The sequence below is a fragment of the Lampris incognitus genome, chromosome 17 (genome assembly GCF_029633865.1).
Source record: "Lampris incognitus isolate fLamInc1 chromosome 17, fLamInc1.hap2, whole genome shotgun sequence".
NCBI classification, from domain to species: Eukaryota; Metazoa; Chordata; class Actinopteri; order Lampriformes; family Lampridae; genus Lampris; species Lampris incognitus.
In genome coordinates this window covers 25,446,124-25,464,841 of record NC_079227.1, presented here as the reverse complement: position 1 = coordinate 25,464,841, position 18,718 = coordinate 25,446,124, and the positions used below count along the sequence as shown (strand labels likewise).

The 18,718-nt window shown below is 42.0% G+C and overlaps 1 protein-coding gene across 2 annotated transcripts; it reads left to right on the top strand.

The window, feature by feature from the left end:
- Window positions 1-362: 362 nt before the first annotated feature.
- On the top strand, window positions 363-17,411 carry fbxo11b (F-box protein 11b). 2 transcript variants are annotated; one of them, XM_056296674.1, is made up of 22 exons: window positions 363-662; window positions 2,081-2,244; window positions 2,532-2,613; window positions 2,839-2,980; window positions 3,075-3,204; window positions 3,553-3,636; window positions 3,821-3,953; window positions 4,102-4,208; window positions 6,734-6,845; window positions 7,576-7,682; window positions 7,814-7,951; window positions 10,131-10,348; window positions 10,691-10,871; window positions 11,059-11,181; window positions 12,125-12,210; window positions 12,617-12,693; window positions 12,809-12,952; window positions 13,990-14,100; window positions 14,256-14,363; window positions 14,486-14,594; window positions 14,754-14,852; window positions 14,984-17,411. In XM_056296674.1, exons 1-22 carry the CDS (start codon window positions 575-577, stop codon window positions 15,111-15,113), a joined length of 2,673 nt encoding a protein of 890 aa, XP_056152649.1. In that variant the 5' UTR covers window positions 363-574; the 3' UTR covers window positions 15,114-17,411. The 2 variants fall into 2 exon arrangements, with proteins under 2 accessions (XP_056152649.1, XP_056152648.1); XM_056296673.1 differs by having other exon boundaries at window positions 2,836-2,980.
- The last annotated feature ends 1,307 nt before the right edge of the window (window positions 17,412-18,718 follow it).

Below are 18,718 nucleotides of genomic sequence, written 5' to 3'. Positions count from 1 at the left end.
CAGCAGATGGCAAAAGCATTAATTACGCCGAGATTTAGCTCCATACTATCCCTTCTAACACTGGAATAGTAATATATGATTCATCATTTTTGTAACATACTAATAATATGTTGCAGTGCATACCCCATTAAATATGAACGGTGTCGATGGGAACCTGGACTATCCGAATCAGAACTCGGATCAGAAAGCCATCCAACAGAAAGGGGTACCGACCGTTTAGTACGGCTCTTCCGATTGGTCGCCGCAGGGACGAGCTTTAATACCTTGCATCTGATTGGTGGAGATGACACTTGCTCTTTTTTTATCGCGATCGTTTCCCCGTGTGGGTTAATGGCTCCTCCTGCTACGGACTGAGACGGAGCTGGCATCGACAACCGAGAGGGGGGGGAGCAGCAACATTGCGTAGAATAGCAATTACACCCCAAATATCAGCGGCTTTCGGTCGGAGTCGTTTGGGTGTATTCAGACAACAAGGCGGACGGGGCTGCAGTTTGGGTCGAGTGTTAAGATTAGGAGCGGGCGGTCGAGGAAAGCGTTGTGTTTTTTTTTTTTTTTAAACCACCAACTCACCCAAATGAACTCCGTCAGAGCCACCAACAGGAGACCCAGGCGAGTGTCGAGGCCGCGCCCGGCGCAACCCGAACGGAACAACGGGGATCGAGGTAAGTCAGGCCCGTGGGAAGCAAACAGTCCGAGGGGAGGACGCGTCGGGGGACGCCGGTCTCTTTTTGGACCTTCTATTTTATTCCCCTGGCCTGTTCTCTCCAATCAGACACGGCCGGGTGTACCAGGAAAACCCGAGGCTTCTCGCTCTGTGGTTCAGGCCAGGCCGCGCTTTGTTTGGCTTGAGTGATTGGGGCTAACGCCGCTAGCAAGACTAGCCTAGCTTAGCTACGAGGTGAGGCGGAGGTTGGTTGGGGGGTTTTCTTTGCTTACTGCGTACCCAGCTAGATGACCACCACTACCAACCCGTCTTCAGGTATCCTTATTGGTAGTCAAGGGGCTCGACTTTACCCGTTTCGACCGGGTTGTCCCGTGTCTGTTCGGCCGCTTGCATTCCCAGCTGTCACTAACCATTTGGAAGGTGTAAATCTGCGCTGTCTCTGCACTGCCATTTTTTGGGGTGTAACTGTATCAAAACATGAGCTGTGAAGCGGGGTAATGTTAACCGACTGTTAAGCCCTCTGAGGCGAAAACACTATCAAACCGCAATGTATTCTGCATGAAAAGACAACGTTAGCTTTTGACAGAAATGAATTCCGCCGTATCCATTTTGTGCGCTGTGGCAACGTAACCAGTGAGAAATGTGAACTCAGAGCCCCTTCCTTGTTCTTGGTGCGTGCTAGCTCCAGCTCCATTTGTTTACACCGCGGATTTGCCAGCTACGCAGTTGAGTTTTTAGCCATTAGCTACATGTTGGATCGACTGTGGTCTGCGGCCCTTTGACGACCAGCTGTTATTTGGACAAGAGTGTCCAGGGTAGTCTTTGGTTTTGATCTTGGAACCAGTGGCACAAATGCACAGTGCCGGTATGAACTGGAAATACTTGGACCCGTTCGGCTGGTGGTCTAGCCACAGTGGTGCATGCATCTGCCATTATCAATCACCAACCTTTGTCTCACCAACTATTACCCTGCCAGTTATGCTACTGAGTGCACGCAGTATGATTCCAATGCACAGTACCATATCAATATAGGTAACTAAAAACAACGTCAGTTGTGAAATGCATTATTGTGACCGACTTCATGCAAAGCCATTTGTTAATAATATAAAAGAAATCTTGTCCTTGGTGTACCAAAGATGCAGTTTACCAAAGATGCATATGCAGTTCTGTTTGCGATGATAAGTTACGGAGTTGTGTGGCTGTCATGCTTTAACTCTTTTAATGTAAAAGAATGTACCTGTTCATGCAGCTTAACCTGAAAAAAGTAACATGCATGCCAGCATATACTCTGCATATACAGACAAGTGCATGCACATAGTATGTACTCTGGCCTTGTCTTGTGTTGTAGTTTTTGCTGTGAAATGCAAATGTAATATCTAGTTTATGTATAGAGCACTTGTTTGCCTTCCTACCCAGATGAGGAGGCTCCTGCAGCAGCAGCAGCAGAGATGGCTGTGGAGGAGTCAGGTCCAGGAGCTCAGAACAGTCCCTACCAGCTCAGACGCAAGTCTGTACCGCCCAAGAGAACCGCCGCTGCCTCAGCTACTGCCTCTACCTGCCCCAGCAAGGGCCCTATGGAGGTTAGACCAAAAATGAAGTGCATTTTTTGGGTGTGAGCATGTGATTTGGCACTGCAGTGTACATGTAGGCTATATAGGTGTGTGTGTGTGTGTGTGTGTGTGTGTGTGTGTGTGTGTGTGTGCACACACCTATGTGCCCTGTGCATGAGAGTGCGAGTTGCTCATTGATGTTATCAGCCTCTGAGGTAACACTGATTTTGTGTCAGATCGGTAAATATTGTAGTCGATAACTTGGTGCTTGAGTGTTGGTATGGGAAGCTGATCTGATACTTGTCCCATTCTTATAGGGAGCATCCACCTCATCCACAGAAGCCTTTGGTCATCGGGCTAAGCGAGCCCGGGTGTCTGGTAAGAGCCACGACCTGCCAGGTTTGTGTTTAAACCTCCCATTTGGGGAAGGGGAGGAATTAACAGAATCACTATTGTTCAAAATTGAGTTTTTGTTTATGATTTACTGCATGCACTGCAGCACTGATAAAGCAATTATTACAATTTATACTCATGTGGTCAATGATGTGCTTGAATTGTGGAGATCTGTCCTAGGGGATTTAAAGTGTCTGTTTGGATGTTTGTGTACGTATCTGTCTGTAGCAGCCCCAGCAGAGCAATATCTGCAACAGAAGCTTCCGGATGAGGTTGTGTTAAAGATCTTCTCCTACTTGCTGGAGCAGGACCTCTGCCAGGCAGCCTGTGTCTGCAAGAGATTCAGCCAGCTAGCCAATGACCCCATCCTCTGGTTAGTGCATGCGTGCGTGTGTGTGTTGGCGAGGGCTTTATAGACATAAAGTTACACCTATGGGAATATGAATGTGTGGCTGTGAAATTTCTAGGAAACGTCTGTACATGGAAGTGTTTGAGTACACGCGTCCTATGATGCACCCAGAGCCAGGAAGGTTCTACCAGGTCAGCCCTGAGGAGCACGAGCACCCAAACCCCTGGAAGGAGAGCTTCCAACAACTGGTCAGTGAGCCGCAATAGAAATATGTGTGTGTGGTCTAACAGTGTTTAGGTGTGTTCAAATGCAAAATATAGAATCCTAATATTTTGTGTCAAAATTTTGTTTTTATATTGTGCGTAATGGCATACCTGCTTTATATTGCACTCCTCTTTCCAAAAAAATACTGGTAAAGTTTCGGCTCTAGATAAGTCATTCATTATTATCAGATAATTTGTTTGATAGCCAGTTTGTCTTTTCATAAGTGTTTTGTTCATTTTTTTTTTTTTTGCCATGACTTAAGTAAATGGCAACTGTTCATTTTTTATGTGACCAAAAGTTATGTATGTTAGTCTTTTCTTTTTATGTTGCAGTACAAAGGTGCTCATGTAAAACCGGGCTTTGCCGAACATTTCTACAGTAACCCAGGCAGATACAAAGGCAGAGAGAATATGCTGGTGAGTCGTGCAACCTTCTTAAAGTAAATCCCACCCCGGCCATAAGTTTTCTTTGGCAGCAGAACTTTGAATTTATGTATTTCACAAGCAATGTAAACACCTGCTCTCTATTCCAAACTAAACATCAATAAATTGTACATGTGTGTATTATCTGCCTGAAAGTGTTTGTGCGTTGCTCTTGCAGTACTATGACACCATCGAGGATGCACTGGGCGGGGTGCAAGAGGCCCACTTTGACGGGTTGATCTTCGTCCACTCCGGCATCTACACAGACGAGTGGATTTATATAGAGTCTCCAATCACCATGATAGGAGCGGGTAAGGACATTGACACTCCCAGAAGATTTTTTTGGACGTGATGTGTGTATTGCATGTATTGAGCGTGTCCCCAAAGCAGAGGACAGACCTATTTTAGTGTTCATATTTCTAAATGTATTCATGAGTGCTGTCTCTCTTTCTTCCTCAGCTCCTGGGAAAGTAGCTGACAAAGTGGTGATTGAGAACACCAGAGACTCCACCTTTGTCTTCATGGAGGGTTCAGAGGATGCTTATGTGGGATACATGACCATTAGGGTAAGCAATGGAGTACGCCCCTCATCTTCTTGTCTCTAATGTGTCCTCCTTTTCAAACCAACTTGTAGACCTTGCAAGATAGTCAAAGGACATTGTCAGTGCCATCAGGGGGTTTCAAAGAGCATCCATTTGGTTACATTTTGAGACTGGTCTTTTACAGATGTGCTGGGGGTTTTTTTTTTTAGCTGTATCCTTTGTGATATTTGGCCTCTTATGAATCAAAATTTTAAGAATTTTCCCAAAGCCATAAAAGAGGATTTTCCATCAACCATTGTGAATTCACAAACTTGTCCCTTACCGGCACATACGCAGCTAATGGTTACCATCTTTAATAACCTACAATCCGGTAGTTCCTATCATTGGATGACTTGATTTACTGTAAACCCTAATCACCGGGATGGGCAACATGATCCAGAGAGGGCCGGTGTGGGTGCAGGTATTTGTTCCAATCAAGCAGTTACACACCTGAGTCTACAGATCAAGGTCCTTAGCAAAGGATAGAATCAGGTGTGTAACTGCTTGGTTGGAACGAGACTATTGGTTGACTAATAGAATCAGCTGTGTAACTGTTAGCAAAGCATAGAATCAGGTGTGTAACTTCTGGTTGGAACAAGATCATTGGTTGACTAATGGAATCAGGTGTATAACTACTTGGTTGGAACAAAGACCTGCACCCACCGAACCATTCCTTTCTGGATCATGTTGCCCATCCTGAATTCAATACAGCCAGGTCACATTTATTAGTTAGTATTGATCAGTTAGAAGTAGATCAGACAAAATTCCTTAATACTTACTGGCTGTGAATCTGCCTGCATATTTGAAAAAGACAAAAGTAATTCAATGAAAATGTTTCACTTTTGCACAGTTTAAGTGAGTCCTTTATAAATGTCAAGAAGGAAGTTGTCTTGTAAAACAATTTATCAGGTCTCTTAGTTTCTGAAAAGGATTTTTTTTAAAAAGCGCTAAATTCACACAAAGATAATACTTCTTAAATTTCTTGGCGACAATTTGTCTGAAAATAAAGTGTATGAACAAGATAACAGTATGAATTTGCATTGCCAGTTTTGCTATGGGCTTCAGTTTGTTTGGATTATTTTTTGTTGATTTAGTTGATTGATTTCTTTAAAAGCTGAATTGTGCTAATACCAGGCTAAAATGGTATTATCGTTATTGGGAGATTTTACCCAAGACTACTGTCACTAATGTCCATGAATAATATGTGATAAATGAAAGTAAAATGACTTGATTTGCTGCATTTTTTGGTACATGCAAGCCTGGATTTATTTAATGGTGGAAAAATCTTGATCGCCTCAATCATTTTGCCCATTGACCCCAAAGTAATGTTTGAAGTCTGCACTGCAAAAGTAATGGATTTGATCAATTGTCTCAATCAGCTGATACTTAAACATTTATGCTCTGAATCAGTATCAGCAGTGAAAAAGTGATGTCCGTGCATCTTTAGTTGGAGACACTCTGCAGTCTCAGTATATTGCTATTGAAATCTTTTGATTAGACAGCACCCCACCACTGGTGCAGCCGCAAATGCGTACATGTTGGAAACAGATCCATCAGGAAAAGTGAATGAAACTTGATGCTCATGTGGCCATGCTTTTGTTGGACAGTCAATCAATATCACAGTAGAAAAGTGTTGCAATTTAGTTTGATGACGTTTGTATTACATTAGACTGTCTGCATTAGCTTTGATGCAAGGCTGCCATTTTTATAAGGGTGGAAATTGTTTACTGCTGAACTGACTGCACACAAGTGACAATGGCTGCTACACCTTGTTTGTAGTCTTGACAAAATGAGTTGCACCAGGTCTATTTCTTGCTGCCTCCTACATCGAATTATATCAAAACACCGTTCTACTGTAATATTGATTGCCTGTCCAACAGAATCCCCACACCCTCAACACTTTTCAGATGGATAAAATAATGACTTGTAAATGGAGAAAAATCAGATTTCAGTGTTAATGCCCTTAACTAGCAGGATATGATAGTTTAAGCTCTATTTGAGAACCCAAAGTTGGATATAGTTGGAAAGAAGATAGAATATTAGAGCGCCACACATCAGATTGAAATTAGATAATTTTCTCATTGAAATTGGAATTTATTATTAAAAAAAAAAATTTTTTTTATTGGTGCATTAAGCAGGTAAAACCTGCTTTTATTCTCTAGGCTAACCCTTTATGACCAGTGATTGGGGAGCGAATTTGGTACCAGCATGATGCACTGCCTGTTTGATTACTTCAAATAACTAACAAGCATTTAGGTGCAACAAATCATTCATATTTTGCAGGTCATTTGCTATAGTGGCCCTTGTGATCTGATATCCTGCTGTCACTTGACTATGTGCTTGCACTAACATCTAAAAATGTTTGACTTCAATGCCTCTATTGGAAGAAACTAGTCTGCTCTGCTTCATTTCTGATTCAGAACTTGTAAGAGGTAGAATGCGTTAAACTGGTTGTTGCCAACTACTGGTTTGCTTAGGCTCTGTCTGATCTCTGCCGCACTCCTCCTCAGTTCAATCCTGATGATAAGTCAGCCCAACACCACAACGCCCACCACTGTCTGGAGATCACAGTCAACTGCAGCCCCAACATAGACCACTGCATCATCCGCTCCACTTGCACAGGTAACTCGAATACTCCACAGGTTTGAGCAGTGAATACACAGAAGAACCTTGGTTTGGAAAACAAAGTTATGGATCATAACTTTTGCTCTAGCCCTACCCCTGGGTCACTAGATGATCAATATGTATTTATGAGCCCGTGTCCCACAATTAAGAGAGTACACATTGTATTGCGTCAACAAACCCTCATAGAGAAATTACCCTTTTGTGGTTAAACTTGTTGCATAATGCATAGTGCGGGGTTTTAGACATGTATGGAAATACATTTGAAAGTTTCTAGTCTTCTTACGTATTTAGTAATTGTTCAAGAATGCCTGTGATGAGAATGGGGGGGGGGGTTTAAGTTCGCCATATAACAACAGTTTTTATGTAGTTGTAGAACCAGTGTCATTTGACATTCATTTTTGTGTGATTTAGCCTAGTTGACAGTTATGTCTCAGTCTATATAGGTCAAAATACAGTCATGAAAGATAGCCAAACTCTTTTAATCATGACAACCATAAACGCTAACATATGTAGTTTTCTCTGAACTGAGGATCATAGAAGTTGCACAAGAATTTATTTATTGAAGTGTTCACAGTTGATGTTGAATCGAGCTGAAATATCAAATGTCCCAGAAGTGAGTTAGTATCTTGATGACCATGGCATAATAGATTATTAAAAGATTGAATTTCAAAATGGATAATGTGCACCTACCTCATTTGACATCTCTTACCATCATCACCACCTCCAGTGGGCTCGGCAGTGTGCGTCAGTGGCCAAGGGGCATGTCCAACCATCAAACACTGCAATATCAGTGACTGTGAGAATGTAGGACTGTACATTACAGACCACGCACAGGTAAAATCGCTTTAAATCATTTATTAAATTTGTACATGCAGTTGACCACGGGATCATGCACATTATTGCTGGACACCACAAAAATGTTAAGCCTAGCCAATTAATCTGACTGCACTCATTCTGTGTCACAGGGCATATATGAAGACAACGAGATCAGCAACAATGCACTTGCAGGGATTTGGGTAAAGAACCACGGCAATCCCATCATCAGACGCAACCACATCCACCATGGCCGAGACGTGGGAGTGTTCACTTTTGATCACGGCATGGTAACAACGCACTTTGTTTTCCTTCTATGTCTAACATACATTTTGAAAAATCTATACAAATGATTAGTTCTTTTTATCAAGGATTAAAGTTCTCCATCGCTACGACGGGTTTCCGTCAGTTGGATTCCAGAGAGGCCATGTACGAGATCAGTGCAGGGTTTTTCTTGCAGTATAACTCCTGCGCCTAAGCATTTTTTGTGCAGTGCCTAAACCAAATGAATGGAAAACACTATGCTGAATTCTCTACTAAAGGATACCATATTGGCGCTAATACAATGTTTTTTATGAAACTTAGGTTTTAAAAAAGTGGGGGTTCTCTTATATTTTAGGACTAGATAATTACTTGTTCAGTCATTGCAACAGATATTATTTTTGAACGGAGAGAGTACCCGAGTAACTACAGTATTTTAGAGTGTTGTATTATAGGTTGTTTGTAGTCTTAATGTTGCTAGGTTAGTGAGTGTTTTTGTCCATTTATAGTGAGTCTTTGAGTCAGTCAGCACTGAAAGTGTTTAATTAGTCCAGTTTAACCTGTAGGAGTTTCTGAAGGCTGCTGTAACATGTTTTGCTGCCACAGAGGAAATAAATTTGTTACGAGTGAAAAAAAGTTTTTAGCATCTCTTGACATCTTTACTGCAGAAATGAACCAGGGAGAAAATCTTTCAAACAGCCAAGAATTACGTCTGTCACAGATGATGAGCTCGAAAAGATAGTCTGAAAATGTTTAACTGTCGTAGAAAATAAATATGCGAGAGGAATAAGGGTGAGAGAGGAATCGACTCGTTAAAGTAACCCTTGTCAGCTGACTAGTGGCTACTGGGAAAGTGAGCTGTCTACAGATGTCCAACTGAAGAGAAACTTTGGTAAGCAGCCAAACGTTACATTGTCAAATGGCTGTGGGAGGATGAGAAAATTGCAGTTCACATCCATTCACTATAAGTCCTGTTTTACCAGTGTTATTCTGTATGGCGCAAAGTGCGATCACTCACAAAAACGTGGAGGATTACTTCTGGACATAGTGCCTACTGAGTCAGTGAGCACATTTGTTTCACTTTCACTTCTTGCTAATGTCTGAGTGTACTATGAAAAACTACAACTTGTGTTGTGTTTTTATAGATATTTTAATGATAATAGTCCAAAATGATGTGAAAATGCATATTTTCACTATGTCTAAATGCCCTGACCAACACCCCTCCCCCAAGCCACCACACTGTCTAAGCCTTCCAGAAGCTGGTGCGGTTAGTCTTTTTTTTTCTTCTTTCTGTTAAGTGATAAGTAGTTCACTTAAAAAAAAGTTTTGTTGGGTGTAAGATAAATTTAAATCGTATGCACTGAATATGAAAATGCCTTGGCCTTAATCTGTGTTGACCAGGATGACTGATAGAATCATTTTTGGAATTATATTACATTGTTTGACGATCCTGAAATATGATTCCTGTCTTTGTTTGCCTGGGTAGCTTCCTTTTCTTTGGATTATGACTAGTGCTGCATCTTCTCTCGTACGGATCTCTCATTTTATGGTCATTTTGTTTCTATTAGTGGCATCACCCAATGTTGTAGTCGAGTCACTAAGCCTTGAGGTCGAGTCTGGAGTCCCAAGTGTTCGAGTCCGAGTCCCCAAAGAAGAGTCCGAGTCAAGTCCCCGTTAGCTGTGTCCGAATCATCAAGGTTGAGTCTGAGTCGAGTTCCAAGACGGGCTCCGGTGCTCCACTCTGGCACCGTAAAAAAGCTGACATACAAATAAAAAAGGTCTACATTTAACAAAAAGGATACGGCTGTCACCATTTCAAAGGGAGTTTCTTAACTTTGTGACACAATAGCCAAACAAATGCACTCGCAAGCATGTGCACACCAGTGTTGTAGTCAAGTCCCTAAACCTCGAGGTCAAGTCTCGAGTCCCCAGTGTCCGAGTCATCAGTGCTCAAGTCCAAGTCGAGTCACGAGTCCTGAAAATCAGAACTCGAGTCGGACTCGAGTCCAAGTCCTGGACTCAAGTACTACAACACTGCCATCACCAGTGAAATGTCTCATTTGATATGTTATATACCAACCTTTTCAAAAAACAAAAAAAAAAAGTTCACTCAAATCAGAAGATTTTTTTGTTCCCTTTTATCCATTATCCAACCCCTCCATTGATTTAATAGTACTCTTTCTGTTTCTGTCTGTCTCTCTGTTTTAGGGTTATTTTGAGAGCTGTAACATCCACAGGAACCGCATAGCAGGCTTCGAGGTGAAGGCTTATGCCAATCCCACGGTGGTGCGTTGTGAGATCCACCACGGCCAGACAGGAGGCATCTATGTCCATGAGAAGGGCCGGGGTCAGTTCATTGAAAACAAGATCTACGCAAACAACTTTGCTGGGGTCTGGATCACGTCCAACAGCGATCCCACGATACGGTGAGGACACATATCAGTTAAGGTTCCTCTTACTAATTATCTCAAACACCTGCCTCCAGGTTGCTAACACACCAGCACACACAGTCATATTACATATAGCACCTTTTAAGAGTGTGAAAACAGAGGCATCTAAGGTTAACATGGCTAATGTGAGCCAAGAAAAAGTTGTCTTGTTTTTTGTCCATCGGGGTAAAAAAAAAAAAAAAACATGCTGGCAAAACCTGTATATCTCATTGAATTACCTCTGTCCACATAGCTGGCCACTCTGTGCGTATCTGATCCAGAACTATTGATTGTTGATATTCTGGCAGTCTGGTGATGTTGATAATTCACTATATTTAGGGGAAATGCCATATTCAATGGCAACCAAGGAGGGGTGTACATATTCGGAGATGGTCGGGGATTGATAGAAGGTAACGATATCTACGGGAACGCTCTGGCTGGAATCCAGATTCGAACCAACAGCTGCCCCATAGTACGGCACAACAAGATCCACGACGGACAGCATGGTGGTATCTACGTGGTAAGTACATGCACATCTCTACACTGGCAGATATGAAATGTCCACATGTTTAAACTGATACTGATACAAGTGATGCACACATTATTCATTTCAAACGACTGTTAAAGGTCTCGTGTTTACATATGATCCCAGTAGCTGGTATGTAGTGCATGGAATGTCTAACAGCAGTCTCTGCTTTGCGCTTTAGCATGAGAAGGGCCAGGGTGTTATCGAAGAGAATGAGGTGTACAGCAATACATTGGCCGGAGTCTGGGTGACCACTGGCAGCACCCCTGTCCTTCGCAGGAACCGCATTCACAGCGGCAAGCAGGTAAAAACCGCACACGTACTTTAACCTGCTTTCACAGTCAGACTCCATTCACATGCTTGATATGAACTCAGGCTCAGTCCAGTGAAGCCATTGCTCACATCTGGGAATTGTCCCATTAAAAACCTTAGTCTGGCTGCCTCATTTTGTCAAGAGTCATCTTTTGGCTCTTACGCCTATAACTTCACTTCACCATCTTTTAATTTTAATCTCCTCTCCATATTGCACTACTCCCCCTGTTTATGCCTGTTTGTAAAGCACTAGTTAACTGTGTTATCTAGTTAATGGATCTGTTTATTGTTACTACAATCAGAATACAGTATTTGGCAAAAGCTGAGGATTTGTTTCATCGTCTTAAATGGTGTACATTTGTGAGAAACCTTTTACCATTCAGACACAGCAGCATGTTGTGTCTGTATGCCAAGAACTAATAAAAGACTATTGTTGTTGTGATTGAAAATATTGATTTGAAACCAACCACTTTTTTTAGTGTTTAGACAGGCTTTATGACATTTTAAATTTGATTGTAGTCGGCAACAAGAACAGGAAGGAGTCTGCCACAGCCCTCTTCAGATAAATCCCACAAACACATTTGCCTAATTTGTGACAATACTTGATGCTGAATCTTTTTAAATGCTTTTTCTCAGTTACAAGGTTTCTCAAGATACAGTTTAAGAATCCTGTTTATAACCAGTGGGTCTTGGATTTGTCCCCACCAGAACTTAACCATGTGTGCCCCAAGTTTTATCCCTCTCAGCCTCTTTTTATGGTGTCAAGTCAATTTTATTTGTATAGCCCAATATCACAAATTAAGGCATAACAAAACATACAAACTGAACATTTTCAAAATTATAACTGTTAAAGGGAGACACGTTTAAATCTCTTTGATTGTATTTATGTATTCATTGTAATCTCTGCTTTCCATCCATCTTTCTCGGTCTCTCAGGTCGGGGTGTATTTCTATGATAACGGTCATGGGGTCTTGGAAGACAATGACATCTACAATCATATGTACTCTGGTGTACAGATAAGGTAAGCTGTCCCCCTCCAGCACCCAGGCATATTTAGTTTCTGTGGCCAAAAAATGGGATATGCTAATTTTGTGAAATAAACTGACCGAGTGAATATGGGAAAATCTTTAAGCCCTTACTTCACCTGTTTTATTTGCTGACCCCATCCATCTCTGGCCTATCCATCTGTTTGTCTACATTTGTGCATCTCTCTGTTCATCTGTATGTTTGTCTCGCTCCTTAATTTAAAGGAACTATTTAACTTAAGCATTCATGTACTTTATTTCAGCTGCATTCTGCTTCACCTAAATCTATGATGTAGAAATTTATTTTATAGAAGTAGTCTTAATAATAAATACAGTGTGGAAATTCCCCTTGATGCTGATTTAAAAAAAAAAAAAAATTTGACTGCTGTCCATCCTCTACAGAACGGGAAGCAACCCAAAGATTAGGCGCAACAAGATATGGGGAGGACAGAATGGAGGAATTTTAGTCTACAACTCAGGTCTGCTCTTACCTCTGCCACTTGGCAGCTGTCCCATATTATTGTCTTTGTCATGCGGATCGCTCTATACATCCTACATTTTATATTGAATCCAGTGTACATGTGCACCTCTCAGGTCTAGGCTTCATAGAGGACAATGAGATTTTTGACAACGCAATGGCCGGGGTGTGGATCAAGACCGATAGTAACCCCACGCTGCGACGGAACAAGATACATGATGGCAGAGACGGAGGCATCTGCATTTTTAACGGAGGCAGAGGTACACGCATCCTTGGAACTAGGGCTGTGCGATATGACCAGTCTCATGTCCCAGTATAGGTCATTTCATATCCCAAAAATGATAGCTATAGCACATTTTCTGTAAATTCAATTAATAAATAGATTCTGGTCTGTGCCTCCCCAGCATGTGCACAAACTGAGTGTTTGTGTGGAGGGGCACCCCCCCCCCTCGCTGAACCACAGAAAGCAGAGGAGAGTAGCACGACCACAAATGACACCTAACGCAGAGAAACTCTCACACTGAGCTGAAATGAAACAAGGGTACATAAATTAAGTAAACAACATAAATAAACATAGTCTCTACCGTGTTTTGCTGTCATTTATTGTTGCGTTAGTTTCTCGTCTCCTCTCCTGTGCTCTGTTTCACTGCGGGTAGAACTCGGCTCCGCCACACACAGCTCAGCAAAGCGGAGGAGAGACAGACAGTGGTGGAGAGTTGACGACAACTACAGTAGTTACGTTATAAGTGTAATAAAAGATTCACAAGTAAAAAGCCAATAAGAGAAATTAATGTAATTTGCACCAATAAGAGTAATTTATTAATGTAATCCGTGCAAAAGATGGACAGACTCCAAAATATTGCCGTAAATAGTGTGATTTGCAACACAACGAAATAAACAATAGAGCATAATATGAAAGGATGGCTGTATATCGTCATATCGCACAGCCCTGCTCGGAATACGGTCAAATTTATTGTTAGCCTAGAAAGTTTGCACACAATTTTGACTCGGGGGGGTTCCCACATAACACCCCCCCCCCAAGAGTCTTGTGTATCTTTTCTAACAACTTAATAAATGGTAATGAAACTGCTAGTGGTGGGGGGGGTTAGATATTCACAAGTTAACTTTTTTTTTTTATTATTATCATTTTGCAAACCCACCTCAAATCACCAAAATATCGCCAAATCTTTTTCAGTTACAGGTTTATATTTGTTCTTCTTTCCTGTAGCTTCTCCCTGTTCTGTCTACTGGTATGATAGGAAATGATGATATGAAAGATTTTGCATGTTGTGTCTAGGTCTGCTAGAGGAGAATGACATCTTTAGGAACGCCCAGGCTGGTGTGCTGATAAGCACCAACAGCCATCCCATCCTCCGCAAGAACCGCATTTTTGATGGCTTCGCTGCTGGTGAGCTTTACTGCATATCAGTATCAAATCCATGAAATTAAACTGTTGCTAGACATCATAATGAAAGTGAAATCTTATCCACCCTATATCAAACAATGGTGGTCAGTTTGTTTATTATTCATTTATTTACTTATCTATCCTATTGTCTTTTCCAGGTATTGAAATTACTAACCATGCAACAGCCACTCTGGAGGGGAACCAGATCTTTAACAACCGCTTCGGAGGCTTGTTCCTGGCCTCAGGAGTTAACGTTACTATGAAAGGTAGCTGGCTTCTTAGCAAGGATTGAATTTTGATTTACAGTAGTTCGTTCATAAACCATTCTCGAATGGCACAGAACTGACATTTGCTCTCCGTCCTCACTTCTTTCTTTTCCTTCTGTCAGACAATAAGATTCTGAACAACCAAGATGCCATAGAGAAGGCCGTGAGCAGAGGTCAGTGTCTCTACAAGATCTCCAGCTACACCAGTTACCCAATGCACGACTTCTACAGGTACGCAAAATTCATTTCAAGCTCACCATAATAAAAGGACATCCAGAAGACCTTTTGCAAATCAAGTTATTCCCCCAGTATATTTGCATCAGTCACTGTGAATAGATGCAAACTCATGACTACAATTTGGTGCCATCCAATTTTGTCTCCTGTCTTTAGGTGTCACACTTGTAATACAACAGACCGGAATGCCATCTGTGTTAACTGCATTAAGAAATGCCACCAGGGGCATGATGTAGAGTTTATACGGCACGATAGGTGAGTTCCCTCCAGCACCCACAGTAAACATTTGCCTCTGTGAGCCTGGCACCCTCTCGTTATACAGCCACCCCACTAGAACTATTATTCTGTTAAATCCTGATTTAACATCTGGTCCCTATGCTCTCCAGGTTTTTCTGTGACTGTGGAGCGGGAACTTTGTCCAATCCCTGCACACTGGCTGGCGAGCCTACACACGACACAGACACACTCTACGACTCGGCACCGCCCATCGAGTCCAACACATTGCAACATAATTGAATGCACATGCACATGTCACACCTTCTACATTCATATACAAGCACATGCAACACTTCTACACACTTAACAGAAACACACACACACTTGTCAAAACACACACACATTGACATCCACTTGCAGCCATAAGGACCCAGAGAGACTCTGTGTATGCGGCGCTCTCCGATGGGCTAAGAATGAGTGAGGCTGCAGTGGAAGCAGCCACCGGAATCACTGCAGACGGGACACACTGCAGTGGTGGGAGTTTCCACTAGAGGGAGCAGTGGCGCTCAGAGGATAGACTGTGACTTGACCCTCGCAGTATGGCCACATGAGATTCCTCACGCAGACATTTATTATTGCAGTCTTTGGACAGAGAGGAAATGGGAAGAGTAGGACATGGACGAGGGGTGGGGGGGGGACTGTCGATCGAGGCCTGTGCCCCTTTCGCAGTGTGTGAAGACCCCTGCTGTGTTAGTCCCTGGCTGCCGGCTCCCCCACCACCCACCCCCAAGGGCACGTCTTGTTCACAAGAACTGCCATGAAAGAGACTTCCTGCTTCCTCTCAGCTGCCGTCCTCATTGGCAGCCCTGGCAATTGTAACTAAGCAACAGATGGGCGGATGTAGCTCTTGTGTGTGGATAAAGAAGGAGACTTGTGTGTGATGGAGCACTTGGGCTTTTTTTTTTTTTAATATGTTATTCTGATCAGTGGATTTGATTTCAATGCTTTCTCATGTAGTTTTGTATTTTCAAGCAAAAATCTGACTGTATTTGAATGTCTTTTATTTTATTATATATTATAATTATTGTTTTTAATTTTCTTTGGTTAGCACCCACCCCATCCCTACGCCTCCCCCCCTTCCAGGCTTTCTGCAGTAGCTCGGGCGTCTCGGTGGTCAAGTTCTTTCTGTGAAAGAGAATCTCGTTAAACACTAAACACCCTCTCCAGCATATTATCTTAAACGGCAGGTGGAGGAGCTCCACAAATTGTAAAAAAAGGTATGTGTGACCAGTGTGTTTTAAAAGGAAAAAAACCAAAAACAAAAAAGAGAGATAAGTGTGTTGTGTAAGGTGTGTGTATAGTGCAAGTTGTGCGCGTGTAAATGTTTTTAAGTTGATGCAGTCAGTGTTTTCTGGAGAGGGTGTCTATAGGAGGCACCTGATCTCCTCAGAACTGAAACTACCTAGTCTATCTGCAGTCCCCTCCCCCACTTGCCCCCCCACCCCCACCCCATCTCACCTTCCTCCTCCTCTACCTCCCTCCTTCTCCGTGTTTCGTGGTGACTGTGGCTCCTCATGCAGCCTGAATCGTATGCATGTACCATAACATCTAGACTTAATATATTGTGAAGTATTCAATAACCATTATGTAGATGCTAGTTGGAATTCAAAAAGGGGTTTAATTTCCTAGAAAGACAAAAGAGAAAAGGAAACTGGTCATTTCTAAGAAAATAAAACTTTATTAGATCACAAATGTTGTTTCGAGTTTACATGCCCTGAAGTAATCCATTGACTATAAAACGTACAATGAATGACACCTTGTTAAACAGCGTGGTACTTTAAATAATCCTGGAGATGTTGTTTTGGCAAATAATCCATACAGTTGCTCATATTACTGTATAGATTTGCTCAGTCAACCAGCAACATGGCACAGCAGTAATGGTGTCAATACAACCTCGTGACAATGGTGTTTTGTTGAAAGAGACCTGGCTTCAGATATTCAGCTTCTGATTTAACTTGTATACAGCCTCACTCGGCTGCTTCCTTTGAAAGGCAAATAAAAGCTCATCAGAAGTAAATGTCTACATTATAAAAGCCAGTCATTAAGGTTAAAGCAAATAGACAAAGGTTAACATTGGAAGCTTTACAATATTTCCTCTAGATACAGAAACCCCTTTGGCCTACAACGAAGAATGCTAGCTGGCTTTGGACCAGCAGGCCAGTGTCTAAATCAGTTTCTTTACACCATCGAGGAACATGTCAGTGAAACAGCATACAATTAGGCTGTGAAAACTTGACTTCCCCGGAGATGTGTGTCATTTATCATTTGTTATTAATGGGGTTTACATTACTTATTGGAAAAGGGGAGAAACTTCATAGAGCAGTCAACTGATATTTTTTTTAAGACATGGCTAATGGTAATGTAATGATGTGCACATGATCAGAGTATGTAATCAATACATTTAACTTGACAAGATATAGTAGGTTAATCAAGATACCCAGCAAGTGGTACAATGGCAGACAAACATGGTTTCTGACTATCACTGTTAATGTTGGCCACATTCTTATGTTATTTTTATCACAGTCCAATACAACACTGATCAGGGGATGGTATATGTTTTCCATTTACTAGAACTGTTTTGGTATATATCAAAGATGAATTAAGAGAGGTTTAATTGCCATTTAAAGAAGGATAATGCTTAGAAAGTAATACCCTGGTTCATGACAGGAAATGGCCATGTTGTAGTGTCATCCCTTGCTGTTTTCTGGTTGTTACTCATCTTGGTGAGCATGATGCTGATGTTGGAAATGCTACAAAGGGCTTGGATGCAGAGGTGGGATGCATGTTGGATAACTGTACTGCTTAACTTTATTGTTCTCATTGGGCTTCACCTTGCTTACTAGTCGAGAAACCCGATTATCTTTTAAGGCCATGCATGAAAACCTTATTCCTTCCCTCTTCCTCGCATGGAGAACAGTGTTGATCAAGTCGGTTCAGCAAAATCTATGAGCAAGTGTTAGTTTAAAGAGCACTGGCAGGTTCACCTCTCCCCTAGAGCTTTCCTCACATCCTCTGGAATGTTTTCTCATACAGCTCTACTTTTTGGTTTGAGAAAGCTCCTGCAACATTTCAGTGCCTCATAAACAGTGTTGTCTAGAGGAAGGTGCATATGAGGTTTCTTAACCAAACAAATGGACCAAAAAAAGTATGTCTGGTTGATTTGTTGTGCCCCGGCGCTTACTGCTCCTTGTTTAGATGAGCCATTCAAACCCCACGTAGATGCTGTTTAGTGTCGGTGTTGGCGCTGTACTGTTGCAGGAAGGACTGTCCTGTTTCATTTCTGTAAGGTTCAACTCAAATCAGCTCAACTATTCAGCAGTAGGGAAGGAAGCTCCTGGTGGCATCCATCTCCCTTGTGGTGCACACAGATCATAATTCTCTGACATTCCTACGTTCCTTGCAAAACCCAAATCACGCAGATGAAGCAGGCACTGCTTTTGCAGCCATATAACTTAGACATTCACCATAAGGTCAGTGAAAGTGTCCTTGCTGATACGTTGCCCCATGCACCCAGGCCTTATGAGATAATGGGCATGATGTCCCATAACGGGTGAAATGTTCTTCCCCGGTTCTCGCCCTCACATTTAAATTGCAGGTTGCTGAAGCAGGATGGAGAGGCAAGTCAAAAGGACGGGTCAGGAGGTGTAAGTAGGTGTCCCTTTTTTTTAAGTGGGTGAATTCCATTCTTTAGGAGCGGTTTCTATGGGTTTAATAGAAAAACCTAATATCTGAAAAAAGATTTGTCATGTTTCAATTTTTGTATTGTGAATTGGAGGATAAAATCAAACAGGATGTATGTCTTGACAATCACATTGTTCATTGTAAGAATTTTTACTTTAGGTTCT

Coding starts and splice junctions, on each gene's coding strand:
- fbxo11b (XM_056296673.1), top strand. CDS start 575: ATGAACTCCGTCAGAGCCACCAACAGGAGACCCAGGCGAGTGTCGAGG. Junction 2,614..2,835: donor TAAGAGCCACGACCTGCCAG/GTTTGTGTTTAA, acceptor ATCTGTCTGTAG/CAGCCCCAGCAGAGCAATAT. Junction 14,101..14,255: donor TTTTGATGGCTTCGCTGCTG/GTGAGCTTTACT, acceptor TGTCTTTTCCAG/GTATTGAAATTACTAACCAT.